Source organism: Alligator sinensis, unplaced genomic scaffold (genome assembly GCF_000455745.1).
Source record: "Alligator sinensis unplaced genomic scaffold, ASM45574v1 scaffold706_1, whole genome shotgun sequence".
NCBI classification, from domain to species: domain Eukaryota; kingdom Metazoa; phylum Chordata; order Crocodylia; family Alligatoridae; genus Alligator; species Alligator sinensis.
In genome coordinates, this window is record NW_005842683.1 from 661,955 (window position 1) to 677,154 (window position 15,200).

A 15,200-nucleotide genomic window follows, 5' to 3' on the forward strand; every position below is an offset into this window, starting at 1 on the left:
CTCCCCCCTCCTCCAGCCGCCCGACCCCTTACACACTGGTACCAGAGCCCTGGTGCTGAAATATGCAGCCTGGTGTTCATTGCTTTTTTAAACACTGATTTTTTTTAGGCCCCTATATCCAGGGGTCTAATTTTGTCCCTGCACTGCAAACTTCCAGCAGGGGGAACATTTTTTTGTTCCCACACGTGCCTGTTGACCCACCTCAAAGGGGTTGGAGCAGGGCAAGAGGCACATGCGCGCTCATGTGCATGTGCCCAGAGTCCAAATGAATGGATTGTTATCATCCTGGTGAGATGTGGGCAGTGGTATACCCCAGGGGTTGGTACTTGGCCCAGTGCTGTTCAATCTCTTCATCAGTGACCTGAACGAGGTGGTGTAAAGCCTATTGGCCAGTTTACAGATAACACCAAGATATGGGGTTGTGCAGACATACCCACACATAGGCTGCAGATACAAGCAGACCTAGACAGGCTGGCATGTTGGGCAGAATGGAATGAGATGAGGTTCAACATAGAGAAATGCAAAGTGCTGCATCTGGGAAGGAAGAACCCCACAGCACACCTACAGACTGGGTATCGGTGACCTGAGCAGCACTACAAATGAAAGGGATCTGGGGTAACAATAGACCCCAGTATGAATATGAGCTGGCAATGGGAGGCAGTAGCAGCTAGTGCCAATAAAACTCTGGCATGCATTAATCGATGCATCTCCAGTCAACCCAAAGAAGTGATTCTCCCACTTTACTCAACACTGGTGCAGCCGCACCTGGAGTATTGCCTCCAGTTCTGGGTGCTGCACTTCAACAAGGACATGCTAAAGCTCAAGAGGGTCCAGAGAAAGGTCACCTGCATGATCAGGGACGTGCATATCAAGCCATACGAGGAGAGGCTGGGGGATCTTGGACTCTTTAGCCTAAAGAATGGAGGCTGAGAGGGAACCTGATTGCGGCTTACCACTATATCAGAGGCGTACATCAGGGGCTCGGTGAACAACAGTTCATCAGGGCACCCTGGGGGAAAACTAGAAACAATGGCCACAAACTCCTGGAAGATAGTTTCAGGCTGAACATTAGGAAAAAAGTCTTTACAACTAGGGTGACCAGACTATGGAACAAGATCCCCCCAGAGGTGGTGCAGTTATCTACCCTGGAGGTCTTCAAGAGAAGACTGGACGGTCACCTGGCTGGGGCCATCAGACCCCAGATGTCTTTCCTGCATATGCAGGGGGCTGGACCTGATGATCCTTCGGGGTCCCTTCCAGCCCTATGATTCTATGATAGTAAATTACTCAAGTTAAGTAACAAAAAATGCAAAAGTCTTTAGTTTTCCAACAGATTTAAATATTCCAGGTTTTCCTATTAAAAGAGGTGCACAGTAGCAGTATTCTTGGACATTTTTGTGACATTTTCAATTCAAAAGTAATAGCCTAACATGAATATCTCTTTTTTCTCTAAAAAGCTGGTGAAATCTATTTCACCTCAGTTTCTAAATGTACTATTTTTACAACATACAATTTTCATTTATCACCTAAGTCCACTTTTCTATTCCACACTTTTCTCATGGAAGTTTTCACCTCTTCATTTCTCAGGGTATAAATCAAGGGGTTCAGCATAGGGGTGAAGACAGTGTAGAACACAGAGACAGTTTTGTCCTCTGAGAAGGTTGTTGATGGTCGTAAGTACGTGAACATACATGGCCCAAAAAATATAATCACTACAGTGATGTGGGAGGCACATGTAGAGAGAGCTTTGAGGCGCCCTTCAGAAGTTTGTCCCCTCAAAGAGACTAAGATGACAACATATGATGTAACTAACACAACAAAACAGGTCAAAGAAATCATCCCAGTATTAGCAACAACCATGAGGCCAATAATGTAGGTGTCAGTACAAGCCAGTTTCAGCAAAGGGTGCACATCACAGAAATAGTGATCAATCTCATTAGGCCCACAGAACGGGAGCTGAGTGGTCAGGAGAGTCTGTATAATGGAATGCACAAAGCCCCCTGTCCAGGAACCCAACACCATCCAACCACACACACGCCCAGTCATGATGGCCATGTAATGAAGTGGTTTGCAGATAGCAATGTACCGATCATAAGCCATCACTGTGAGGAGGAATACCTCAGTACCACCAAGGAAATGGCAAAAGAAGAGCTGTGTCATACAACAAGAGAATGAGATGGTTTTCCTCTCAACAAGGAAGTCTGTGATCATTTTGGGAACTATAGATGTAGAGTAGCAAATGTCCACAAAGGAAAGGTAGCTCAGAAAGAAATACATGGGGTAAATCAGGCTCGGGCTCCTCTTGATAGTGATAATGATGAGCAGATTTCCAAATACAATAGCTGCATAGAACAATGAAAATAAGACAAAGCAGGTTTGTTCTGTCTTCTGATCCTGAGTAAGTCCCAGGAAAACAAATTCAGACACATTATGTGCAGGTTCCATGTAATCAGTGTAGATAATCAGTATTCAGGAAAACGTTAATTCACCTGCCAAGACACAAAAGAAATAAATGAACAGCAAGCATCTGTCAACAATGATGAGGGAAGTACTGGGCGCGTCTACATGAGATGCTACATCACCCTAATGACAAGCTACAGCAAGTTACAGCCAAGGAAATGAGAGAAGAAGACCTGTGTCATACAACCAGAGAATGAGATGGTTTTCCTCTCAAAAAGAAAGTATGCAATCATTTTGAGAGCTATAACTGTAGAATAGCAGATGTCAACAAGCAAAAGGTAGCTTAGGAAGAAATACATGGGGGAAATCAGACTTTTGCTGCTCTTGATAGCGATGAGGAGGAGGAGGTTTCCCACTACAATAAGTGGATAGAAAATTGAAAACAGCATAAAACAGATTTGTTCTGACTCCCAATCTTGAGTAAGTCCAAGTAAAACAAATTCAGACACATTATGTGCAGGTTCCATGTGATCAGTGCATATAATTAGTATCCTGCAAGATAGTAATTCACCTGCCAAGACACAAAATAAAGAAATGAACAGTAAACACCTATTCAACAATGATGAAAGGAATACTGAGGTCATTGTTACAAAAGAAGGATGTTTGTTATAAGAAGCTTCTGTTAAACCTGTACATATTATGTCACAGCTGAGTGAAAGGATGTATGTGGCATTTCAGGAAGGAAAGCATTGCCCTCTAATATCCCTGCTGCATCCTGGTGGTGCTTCTGCTTCTTGGTCTGTGACTGCTTATTCTTTAGAGTTACACCTGCTTATTTTGCAGCAAATCTTCCATGAAAGGCATTCCTCTATGCAGCACCTCTGGATAAGCTGGGTAGCAGCACAGCTCTGTTGTCAGTATTAGTAGCTGTTACAGATGGATCACCTTAATGTCCAGCACAGAAAGATCCCTGTGGGAACACTCCTGACCCATCTCCTTCCACTAGCTGAAGAGCTCCTCCCAAAATATCAGTGTGGGTTTAGGGCATCAAGTGGCACAACTGACATGATCTTCACAGCTTGCCAGCTACAGGAACAATGTCAGAACAACATCAAGCTATGTTTATGGCTTTGTTTGACATCACAAAAAGCCTTTAGCTCTATCAACCGATGGGCACTGTTTAGGGTCCCTTCAGTTACCTATCAGAATGTATTTTCTCCCTCCATGATGGTATACAAGTGGTTGCTCTCAGTAATCGATCTATTACAGATCCTGAGAAGTTAAGATGAGAGTTAAACAAGACTTCATCATCACTCCAACACTCTTTATATTCCTTATTATGATGCTTCATCTGATCACCAACAAGCTTCTAGCAAGCTATTATCAGAGCTACCAAATAGATTAGTTTAAAAAAAATATGGTGGCCATTTTGGGGTTCACAGGATTCTCTTTCCTTAGAAAAGAGAGCCTAGGATGTCTGGGTGGAAATATCAACCTTGATTATCCTTTGCCACCAAGTTCTTCCTTTGTGTTTCTTATATTTTATTAGTATAATTAAAATTCAAAATCTTTTAAGGGCACCTGGGGTAAATTCAATTTCGTTTTAGGTATGAAAACAACATGTCCACAGCCAAGTCCACTCATTGGCTTTGGGTATGCAAGCATGGACACTGCCTGCTCATTGAGTCTCCACTTTGGCAATGCAGGTGCAAAGTTAAATAGAATTGCCCAGATGCATGTATAATGCTAAGTAAATACTGTAATTTTAGTTGCAGAAAAAAATAGACCACCAGGTGTTCAGTTTCAGAGGCGGGTCTTTCCATGGTTCAGACCAATGATTGGCCCACTGGGCAGTCAAGAGACTGAGACATGTAAAACCAGGAGGAGGAATGCAAGGCAGAAGGTGTGTCACTCATCAAGATGGCTGCTCCCCTAGATGAATAGTGGCCCTGGTTTCTAGGGTGAACCTTTGCTGCCAGAAACTTTTCCATTGTTTTCCATCCACTCTATCCAATGAATATTAAATAAAAATAATACAATGCTTCTGCTCACAGGAGAGGCTAAGTTAATCTCTGTGCCCCAGTTGTTAAAGTGCTTTACTAGCTAACAGGAGATGGAGTCCATCATCGAGCCGATCCAGCCTGCGGGATGGACTTTGCCTACCCCTGCAATAGCACGTAGTTAGTTCAGAGACCTCCGGTGGCAACAGCCCTGACCCCAATCCCTTATGTCTTCACCATGCACCCAACACTGGGCTTGAACTGCTGCAGCTGGACCTGAAAGGATCCTCCCTGCTGCCAGAATAGACACAACACAGCTTGCCCAATAGCAAGTGGGGGTCCAGTCCCAGAGGAGCAACCTCCATTGGGTGTGCTGCATCTTCCCCATCTTGCCCATGGCACTGGGACCACGCAGGGACTGGCCCAGCCCACCCAGCAGGGCTGAGAGTATGGCTGGCTAGACCTCAAGAGGCACCATGGTAGCAAGGGGCCAGCACTGATCTCTAAGACCTGGTGCCACATGCTCCATATGCCATAACATCTCCTCAGACCAAGCCAGCCACCCCCTCAGCCCTGCCACAGGGCTGGGTCAGGCCCCGCGCAGCCCCACCACCATGGGCTGGAGGGTGAAGAGTTCACCCCCACCCTTCCCCTGGGGTGAGCTGAGGAGGGCCCAGCCCGGCACCACAGAACAACTTGCCCAGTCCAGGCTGTGGCAGAAGAAGCATGGTGGGAGGCAAAGGCAGCCCATTGCCTGTCACCCTACCTCTGCCCTGTCACTGCAGAGAGATGGGGTGCTGGGCAGACCCACTGTAGGGTGAGGAGATTCACTGCTATGGTGAGAAGGACCCATCTGCCCTTGTGTCGGGGGCAAGCACCTCCCTCCCCCATGGTGGCAGGAACCCTCCAGCATAGGAGAGGCCCACAGCCCCATCTGTGTCTCCAGCCCTAGCCCCTGCCCTTTGGGGTGAGGGGAAGCTCCAGCTATGCAGCTGAGCAGTAATCCTAATGACTCAGTTGCACCAAAAGCCCCCGACCCGTGGCTCCCTCCCAGCAGCCTGTGGCCCATGCAGTGCCAGGCACATGGAGAAGACAGGGGGCCAGGGCCAGGGCCAGGGCCATTCCTGCCAGAGGTCACTGAACAGTAAACAGTAAGAGGTAAATGGTATAAATATAATTCTTATTTAACAGGTTAACCATTTATGTCTCTAAACAGAACAGCAGTTTGGTATACATAGACTAGTATTAAGTAGGTAGAACTCAGTCTAAGATTTGCTCCCCACACCCTGTACCCCGCCCCCACCCCACACCAAATAGCAGCTGTCCGTTCTGTTTCCTAACAAACTAAACTACGCCACATACAGAAAACAATCGTTTTTCCTTTGGCTTTTTGAATGTCTGTGCCTAGCATATGTCTCCTGCTCCCTGGGCAAATGCTTTAACCACTAAGTAATAGGGATTGAACTTGGAACAACCTGCCTCCTCCTGTTTCAATTCTGGCAGACATAGAAACAGGACAATGAATAACAATCACAAATAACAACAATAAAAAACACACTTATAGTAATTAAACCTTAGTTTCTAGTTTAAAAATAGACAATTATTTTTCTTTGACGTTCCAGTATTTCCATTATTGCTCTAGCTCTGATTTTAAACAAAATGAGTGCATATGTCCTGAGACTGTGAAACAGTGTTCCAGAGTCATACTTTAATTCAATTATTTTCATTGTAACAGATTGACTAAGAGAATCAGAGTTCACTAAAGGACTTAAAAATCCTTTTCCATTTGCTTATGCAGGTGCACATGAATGTGGCATGCGGAGGTCGGAAGGAGAAGAGCTAAATATACAGACATACTAAGTAAAAACAAAGATTGAAAAGGTGTTATTATAGTTACCTGGAAGATGGTAGGTTTTATAACCTCAGAGCTTCAATGTGTCCTGGTAGTGAAGACAATCCAGTCTGATCAGCAGTAAGCACTAACAGAATGAGAAGGGTTGCTCCTTGCAGGATCTAATTCTTACTCCACTGCTGATCTTACATTTTGTTGAATTTATCTAAACAGCTCTCTTTACAAGCCTTGAAATCAGATTTCTCTTACTTTCTTTCAAAATGTGACAGCAGTAAATCATTGAAGTAGAAATGGGGGGCAATGAAAACAGCAAAAGGATCCTTTTACATCTGCATGTCTTCCTGCTCAGAAAGTCTCAGAGGCCAGTTCTGCTTTTGAAAAAAAACTGATTGAAGGAACTGTTTCTGTCCTACATTCTGGGAAAAGCTGCTTTGTCTTCCTTTTTTGTGCAGTTACAACAGAAATAGTTAAAATCAATCATATAGAGGTAGCATGTCATTGCCCTAGATAATGAGTTCCCAGAAGCATTTCAAAACTGATCAATTGGAAAGACCTAAATTAGGCTGCTTTAGATATGTAATGGAAGCAAACTTTTAATAGCCTGCCGCACTATTTACTTTTGTCTATCTCATACTTTCAGTTACATGTCAATCCCTTCACACATCCCTTCACACATTTTCATTGTAGATTCAAAACTTTTTATCCTGAGCAGTAGGGCTGTGTAAAGCTTTGGTCACTCAACTGATTTGGCAGAGATTCAGTGGCTGAATCTCAGAATCCAAATTGTAGATACATAGATTCATAGATGTTAGGGTTGGAAGGGACCTAATTAGGTCATCAACTCTCACCCCCTGCCCTGTGCAGGAAAAAGTGCTGGAGTCAGATGACTCCAGCTAGATGCTTGTTCAGTCTCCTCTTGAAGACCCGCAAGGTAGGGAAGAGCAGCACCTCCCTTGGAAGCCCAGTCCAGATTCAGGCACCCCTGACTATGAAGAAGTTCTTTCTAATGTCCAACCTAAATCTGCCCTCCATCAATTTGTGGCCATTATTCCTAGTTACTCCAGGGGGTCCCCTAGTGAATAGAGCATCTCCTATTCCCTGCTGCCCACCCCTGATGAATTTATAGGCAGCATCAAGATCACCTCTCAGCCTTCTCTTGCGAAGGTTGAAGAGATCTAGATCCATCACTCTCTCCTTGTAGGACCTTGCCTGCAGGCCTCTGACCATATGAGTGGCCCTCCTCTGAACCCTCTCAAGATTCTTCACATTCCTTTTGAAGTGTGGTGCCTAAAACTGGGAGTAGTACTCCAACTGAGGCCTGACCAGTGCTACATAGAGGAGAAGCATCAACTCCCTGGACGTGTTTGTTATGCATCTGCTAATGCATGATAAAGTTCAGTTATCCCTGTTCATCATTTTGTCATATTGATGACTCATGTTCATCTTGGAGTCAACTATGACACCAAGATCCCTTTCTGCTGCTGTGCAGAAAGGTCATAAAATGCTTAGATGCAGGAGTAAAGGTAGATGTCATCTACCTAGACTTTAAGAAGGCCTTCAATATGGTATCACATTCCATTCTTGTAAATAAACTGACGGGCTGTGATATAGATGATTACATGGTCATGTGGGTGGCAAATTGGCTGAGGGGTCACACCCAGAGAGTGGTGGTGGATGGGTCGATATTGACCTGGAAAGATGTGGGAAGTAGAGTCTCACAAAGGTTGGTCCTTGGACCGGTGCTATTCAATGTCTTCATCAGTGACTTGGACGAGGGTGTAGGGAGCACCCTGTCCAAGTTCACAGATGATACAAAATTATGGGGCAAAGTTAACACAGCAGAGGATAGGGAATGGATCCAGGTGGATCTGGACAGGTTGGAAACAAGGTTAGTCAGGCAGGATCTACCTGAAATGAACCCATGCTGATTTCCTTTCAGCATTATTTCCCTTGTGGGGCTCCCAGAAATGTGAGCCTTAATGATTTTTTCCAGAGTTTTCCCAAGGATAGAGGTGAGACTAACTGGCCTATATTTTCCTAGTTCCTCCCTCCTCCCCTTCTTGAAAATAGGGACCACATTGGCCTTTTTCCAGTCTTCTGGGACCTGACCAGACCACCATGAGTCCTCAAACAGTCATGCCTGTTCCATTGGCCAATTCCTTCAGTTCATTTGGGCCTGCTGATCTGAAAACATACAGTCCCTCCAAGTGCCCCTTCACTAGGTCTGTGCTAACAGTTGGTCAGCTGGTGTCCCTCCTGTGTCTATCTATGATCCAATTGGGAGATTTGTCTTGGTCTGTGTCTAGAATTGAATCAGGAGACCCTTTAATCTCTCCAAATTGAACCAGAACACTCTGAATCAATTCGGAGAGATGCAGAAAGATTCGATGATTCGGATATAGACACAGCTTTAAGTGTTTTTTCTACATACCTGAAGATAGCAGGTGGCTTGTGAATGCTGAGATACTGGGATGGATGGAGCATCCCACAGGAGCATGGCGGGGTCCCCAGTGCGCTTGGCAGCAGACCCGGAAGTGGACCAGAAGCACTTCTGGTACACTTCTGGGTCCAGCATGGAGCACACAGCCCCTCTCCCCCACCACAGCCCCCTGGCTTGGTGATTGATGCCTCCTGGGTCTGGGAGGGAGGCACCTGGGGTCTTCCCATGGCCAGTCGCTGATCTAGAGGGATGCACAAGTGGCCCCCCACCTCATTCAGTGGTGGACCCGGAAGTGGACCAGAAGTAATTCTGGTCTACTTTCAGGTTCACCGCCAAGGATGTGGAGAGGGCCCCCCATGCTCCTGTGGGATGCTTCATCCACCCCAGCATTGCAGCATTCACAAGCTGTGCCTGGTACCTCGAGGTATGTAGAAAAACAATTTAAAGCTGGGTCTATGGCCAAATCACTGATTCTCTGAATCAGCATAGAATCTTCAGATTTGGATTCAGCTGAATTGAATTGGGGAAAGTGATCTGAATAAATGAATCAAATCACTGTCCCTGATTTGGGCTGAATCTGAATCCTAATGGAATACGGCCTGTTCTGCACACCCCTACTGAGAAATAACCCAGTTTATATCTTGTTTCTTTTCTTGATACCTTCCTAGAAAACAGGAAGTTCTTTAGTAACTCTGTAAATCTTCAGGAAGGGGAACTTTAGCCATTTAGCCTACAAATAGGTCTGAACAAATTGCCCTTTGTGCACATGTATGACCTGCATACACTTGGGCCATAATCCAATTTTCTTGAAGTGTATGTGACTCTCCCAATGAGTCACATAGGTGGCATTTTGGCTATTTAAGTAGATTTTAGATCCTAATCCTCCCTGCATAGTTTAACTTGTCCTCTAGCCACTTGAAATCTCTTGCAATCTTATCCCTACATGTAAATTCTATGTAAAGCCCTGAAATAATACTCACAGGGAAAAGCATACACACAAGCACCTAATTCAAAACAGTGGAGAAGGATGCCAATCATGGCCGGCCCTCTTGGGGGAGCATGCACACTTGATCAAAAGTGTTAGGGACAGACAGACCAGGCCCTTTATTATGTTAGTATAAAGAAGAACCCTGAGGTAAGAATTGAGGGAAGAAAGGCTGGGGGTGGAAATGGGAGATAGAAAGAGAAAGTTGAGATGGCAGGTTAGGGGAAAGGGAAAGGCATGTGATGTGGGAGCATGGGGGGCTTGGAAGGGGATATGGGAATACCATGGGTTAGGGGAGTTAATCTGGAATCTCCCATTGATCATCTTTCTCCTTAATGTACACTGGGATTTCTGTTGTATATTAATGTGACTATACCATTCATTAAGGTGTTCTCTCTCCAGCTTTCAAGATAATCTAGGCTAAACACAGCACCATACAGGGAGTGTAGTTCCTTGTAATCAGAAGACCAGGTAAATCCTCTTTTGTAGATCTTTCAAACAAACATTAGTCTAGATTTTGAACTCTACCACCTATAGAAACAGTATTTAGTTTTGTTACTCCCATCCTATCCTATTCTTTTTTTTTTTTTAATGTGGTAGTTTTTTCTTTTTCTTTAACTGCAGTCTGTAGTGAATCTTTGATGCACTTCTGAAGACACATCTAATGATAAGGAGGTCATCAGGAGAAGTATGGTAACAGTGACTTATTCTCATTGATAGATTCTTCATTTCCAATCACTGACCATTAAATTCTTGCCTTAGGACTTTTACATTTAGATGTGATTCTGTTGCAGTTATTTCATCCAGAACTAGACCTAAATACTTTGCTTGTTTGTACAAAATGAATTTTTCCTCTTCCCATTCCATATTACATAATGTACCTGCACTGACCAGTCAAAAGCTGTTGATCACTCATCAGCTCTAGAAAGGCTGCCTCTTTGATTCTGCCACTCTAAGCAATTTCCCAGTTTATATACAAGTCAAATTAGCCTAGATATTGTCATAAATGATAAAATTATAGTTAGATCTTAGACAACAGTTGGGATTTACTGTACAATAACAACACAGATAAGCATGGCAAGGGTTGAGAAAAAAAAAAACCCAAAAGTAAAACCTTAACTTTCAGCAGAGATATATGAAGTAATGACAAAAAAGCTTTGCAATATATAGTAGGAATGCACATTCCTTTTTATAAGAATATTCCCTTCTCTCTAATTTGGTCCAGAATGGAGATGTTTTCATAAGGTATATTTAACACTTATCTCATTGTGGAAGTAAAAGTAGAGAATCATTATAAATGCATTAATTTGCCAGAGCCCTCATAGAAAAAGAAATAAACTATTTAGAAGACACCAAATATTTTTCTTCAACAATCCTGAAAAATGTAAGTACCACTGTAGAGGCAGCTGAGAGATGGAAGTCTGTGTCTATGAACTCAAAGGGAAATACATTACAATTTTACTGAAGAGCTGACACCACATGATAGAGACATTTTATCTAACATCACTAGTAAATCTTTTCATTTACCATCTCCACAAACTTCAATAATATCTAGCACAATTCCCTCACATCACATTTTTCATTTCCCTCCCAAATTCAATTTTCGACTATACAGTTTTCTCATGGCATTTTTTACCTCCTCATTTCTCAGGGTATAGATCAAAGGATTCAGCATGGGAGTGAAAATGGTGTAAAATACAGCAACCATCTTATCTTCTGGGAAGGTGGTGGATGGTCGTAGGTAGATAAAGATGCATGGCCCAAAGAATATGGTAACTACAGTGATGTGGGATGCACAGGTGGAAAGGGCTTTGAGACGTCCTTTAGAAGAGTGGGTCCTCAAGGTGACTAAGATAACAAGGTAGGATACAACCAAGACAATAAAGCTGATCAGGGAAATCATCCCACTATTAGCAACAACTATGATGCCAACAGCATATGTATCAGAGCAGGACAGTTTCAGTAAAGGGAGCACATCACAGAAAAAGTGATCTATCACATTGGGTCCACAGAAATCAAGCTGAGTGGTCAGGAGCGTTTGTACAATGGAATGCAGAAAGCCTCCTGCCCATGAGGCCACCATCATCCAGCTACACCTCTGCTTGTTCATGATGGTCGTGTAATGGAGAGGTTTACAGATTGCAATATAACGATCATAGGCCATCACTGTGAGGATGAAGATTTCAGTGCCTCCAAGGAGATGAACCAGGAACAGTTGTACTATGCATCCCTCAAAGGAGATGGACTTCCTGTCAACAAGGAAGTCAGAAATCAGTTTTGGGGCTGTGACAGAGGAGTAACAGATGTCTACAAAGGACAGGTACCTAAGGAAGAAATACATGGGGGATCTCAGGTGATCACTGCTTTTTATAGTCACAATAATGAGGAGGTTTCCCAAGACTATAGTTATATAGAAGAATAAAAACAACACAAAACAAACTTTTTCTAACTGTTCATCCTGAGAGAGTCCCAAGAGGAAGAATTCTGTGATATTGTTTGTATTCTTCATGTAGCCAGGGCAGGCAGTAAATTTGAGGTCGTAGAACAAATCACCTGTCTGCCAAAAATTAAGGGAGATTGTCAATAAATAGCTACATTGGCTGCAGTCACAATGAATAGCAACATATTTTAAGCAACAACAACAACAAAAAGTAGATTGGAGCCAGAAGAATACAAGTTCCACGTTTCACTTAAGGGTTTTTAGAATAGTATGTTATACTCAATATGCATTGATGAAATATGCTTAATATAAGCACTACTTTTTTCTTGTATTGTGCTACTAAAAATCATTAGTTTTGATCCATATCATTTTAAACATATATATCCAATTCCCTGCATAATTTCTTGGCGTGATAAATGCTCATTTTAGATAACTGTTGATTTAAACATCAATTAAAAAAAAATGGGAATATATATTTTTAAGGAGGTAATATTTGAAAACTGGTACCCAATCATTTTCATTCCAAATATCAGAAATCCAACTGCTATTGTAATAAATACTAATTTTGCACTGATATTCTTTAAGGGAGTCACTCAAAACTGCTATTTAGTATATACCTCTATGTAGAAGATTAGTTTATTGCTATAGGATCTGTTCACATTTGGATATTGGAGATCCTCTGTTGATCTTGATAATTACTGTGATTAATGTTCATTGCTAAGTAAATGGTAAAAACCATCACTTGACTTTTCTAAGCAATCATGGACTGATACTTTCTTCTTCAATATAATTAGTCATTACTTATTTCTTTTTAAATTATTATCGGAAATCATTATGCAAGTGGAACACACAAGAAGGTAAAACTTCACCACATTCTATATTCAGTTCAAGGAAGTATAAACCAATGTTCACTTAACCAATAAGTCAATGTTTATTTTGAAATGGGCCGTACTAGCACATTGCTGGCTGAATAATACCCAGAATGTCCACCTTTCTGCTAAACTAGATCCTTGAATTTTGGCCTAATCAGATTATACAGTACAATATAATCAGTTGTCTAACCTGCTGTTGAATTTGGAAGATACCTAGGTAATGGAAAGAAACCTAGAAATAGACTGCACAATATTTTATGATAATTGATGATGTCCAATCAGCCCTTCCACCATACTTTTCATTTGCTTTTTTGCAAAGGATTGGCATTACTTAGTCAATGAAGAAACTGTTCAATATTTCCTTTTTCCCTCATCATTCATGGGTTATCTTAATGTAGTATTTATTATATATGAGATCTCAAACACATGCTCAACCCTGTGGTTAGGCAGTTTCTGTAGCCATGATTCAGAACGGTTGATGTGCCTAGGACCACATCTGACCTCCTTTGACTTTTTGGCTGTGAAGCTCAGGTGCCCATTTGCACATTCATTGACTCATAACAACATTCAGAACAAATCAGAGGTGAGGTTTGCACTCATGGCGCTCAAGCCATAAGCAGGAAAACCTTGCTGCTATGTCACCACTTCCCAGCTGTGACCTATAGAGTAATATCCCTATTCTACAGATGGAGAACTGATATACACCAAAGTTAATACCCATCTTTGCAATAATCTCCAGGTCTCCTGATTTATACTTCAGTGAGGTAACCATAAGACCACCCTTTCTTTTCTTTTAGACCTCTATCTAATGTACTACAGAAATTCTATCTTTAGAAACAGGTTCTGTAGGCAATTGTCTCCTTTACTCTACCAATGTGTTCACTGAGCACCTTTCATTCTGTGTGCTGAATCTCAAATGTACCAACAAATATCAAGAATAAATCTTCATTAACTCACGATGTTCACTGGCCATTGTATACTATGGTTGTTTTTTTGTTTTGGTTTTTTTTCCTTTCTTCCTTTGGCTCTTCAGAAAATAATGCATAGTTATGGAATTAATCTTTGTATGATAATTCATGTGTGTATGGTAGTTGAATTAAGCTTACATGAGTATCATTAAACAGTATTTCTTTACAGCAGGGTGTTTAATATTTTTATATTAATAATATCATTTTAATATTACTTATTTCAATAGATTTGTGTGTGTGTGGGGGGGGGGGGGATAGACTGGAAAAAAATATAAAAACTCCAAAAAACAAAGGGCAAAACAATGTATCTATTGGCAAAGAAACCTAAGAAATTACTACTGTGAATAAACAAAGATTTCTTCATGATATTTGCTGGTACATTCTGGGTGGGGTTTTTTTCACCACTTGAAAACAGCTGGACCAACTGATGCACCTGCCTCCAGGTATGCTAATAATTGACATAACTAATCTAAGTATGCTTATACCAAAGAGGGGTGTTCTTTTTTTCCTTCTAAATCAACATACTATTGATTACATTTATTATAAAAATCCTTGCAATAGACATTAGATATTGGATTTAAAGTCTTTTTTTTAATCTGGCATTAATTTTAGGCTGTATCAGATTCTTCCACAGGTGTAAGAAACAAGCATTTTCTATCTAAAAGCTTATCTAGCAACTCTTCCAACTATGTAGATGATCCCATAAAAGATATAAGGAAACAACCCTTGTTTCTGCATTAGCAACAGCATCATTTAGCTTCCCTAAAAAAAAATCCCTCCCCTCAAAGAAAAAAAAAAATCTATACACATTTTCAAAATAGAAAGTTAATCTGAGACAATCTGAGTTTAGTGGACTGAATTGATCTATACTGATTGTGTTATATGTGTATTAATTTAATATATGTACAATAAAGAAAATTGATTTATTATTGTGATTTCAACATAAATCACACCATTAATCACACATGAACTTACAGTATTTTTACATGCAGACCTTGCTAGATTCCTGGATAACCATCTCTGATGATTTCTCTCTCCACCCAGAAACAGACTAAGACAGAAAATATCGAGAGTGTTTTATAGAGGATAGGGAAGGTGATTTGGTTCTGAGAGCAGGATTCTTTCTCATCCACATCTCTTTCTGTTTTGCCTTTATGGCTGCGAACTGATCCAAATAATCAACCCCCCCCTTCACTCTAGACAATCTAAGATCCAAAGGAATCCTTAGGGAGAAAAAAAAAAG

At 41.7% G+C, this 15,200-nt stretch overlaps 2 protein-coding genes across 2 annotated transcripts; both read right to left on the bottom strand.

Moving 5' to 3' along the window:
• Window positions 1-1,515: 1,515 nt before the first annotated feature.
• On the bottom strand, window positions 1,516-2,445 carry LOC102378245 (olfactory receptor 4S2-like). The gene has a single exon (XM_006033964.1). It carries the CDS (start codon window positions 2,443-2,445, stop codon window positions 1,516-1,518), a length of 930 nt encoding a protein of 309 aa, XP_006034026.1.
• Window positions 2,446-11,256: 8,811 nt separating this feature from the next.
• LOC102378487 (olfactory receptor 4S2-like) lies at window positions 11,257-12,186 on the bottom strand. Its single transcript, XM_006033965.1, has one exon. The coding sequence runs from the start codon at window positions 12,184-12,186 to the stop codon at window positions 11,257-11,259; it is 930 nt and encodes a 309-aa protein (XP_006034027.1).
• Window positions 12,187-15,200: the final 3,014 nt, after the last annotated feature.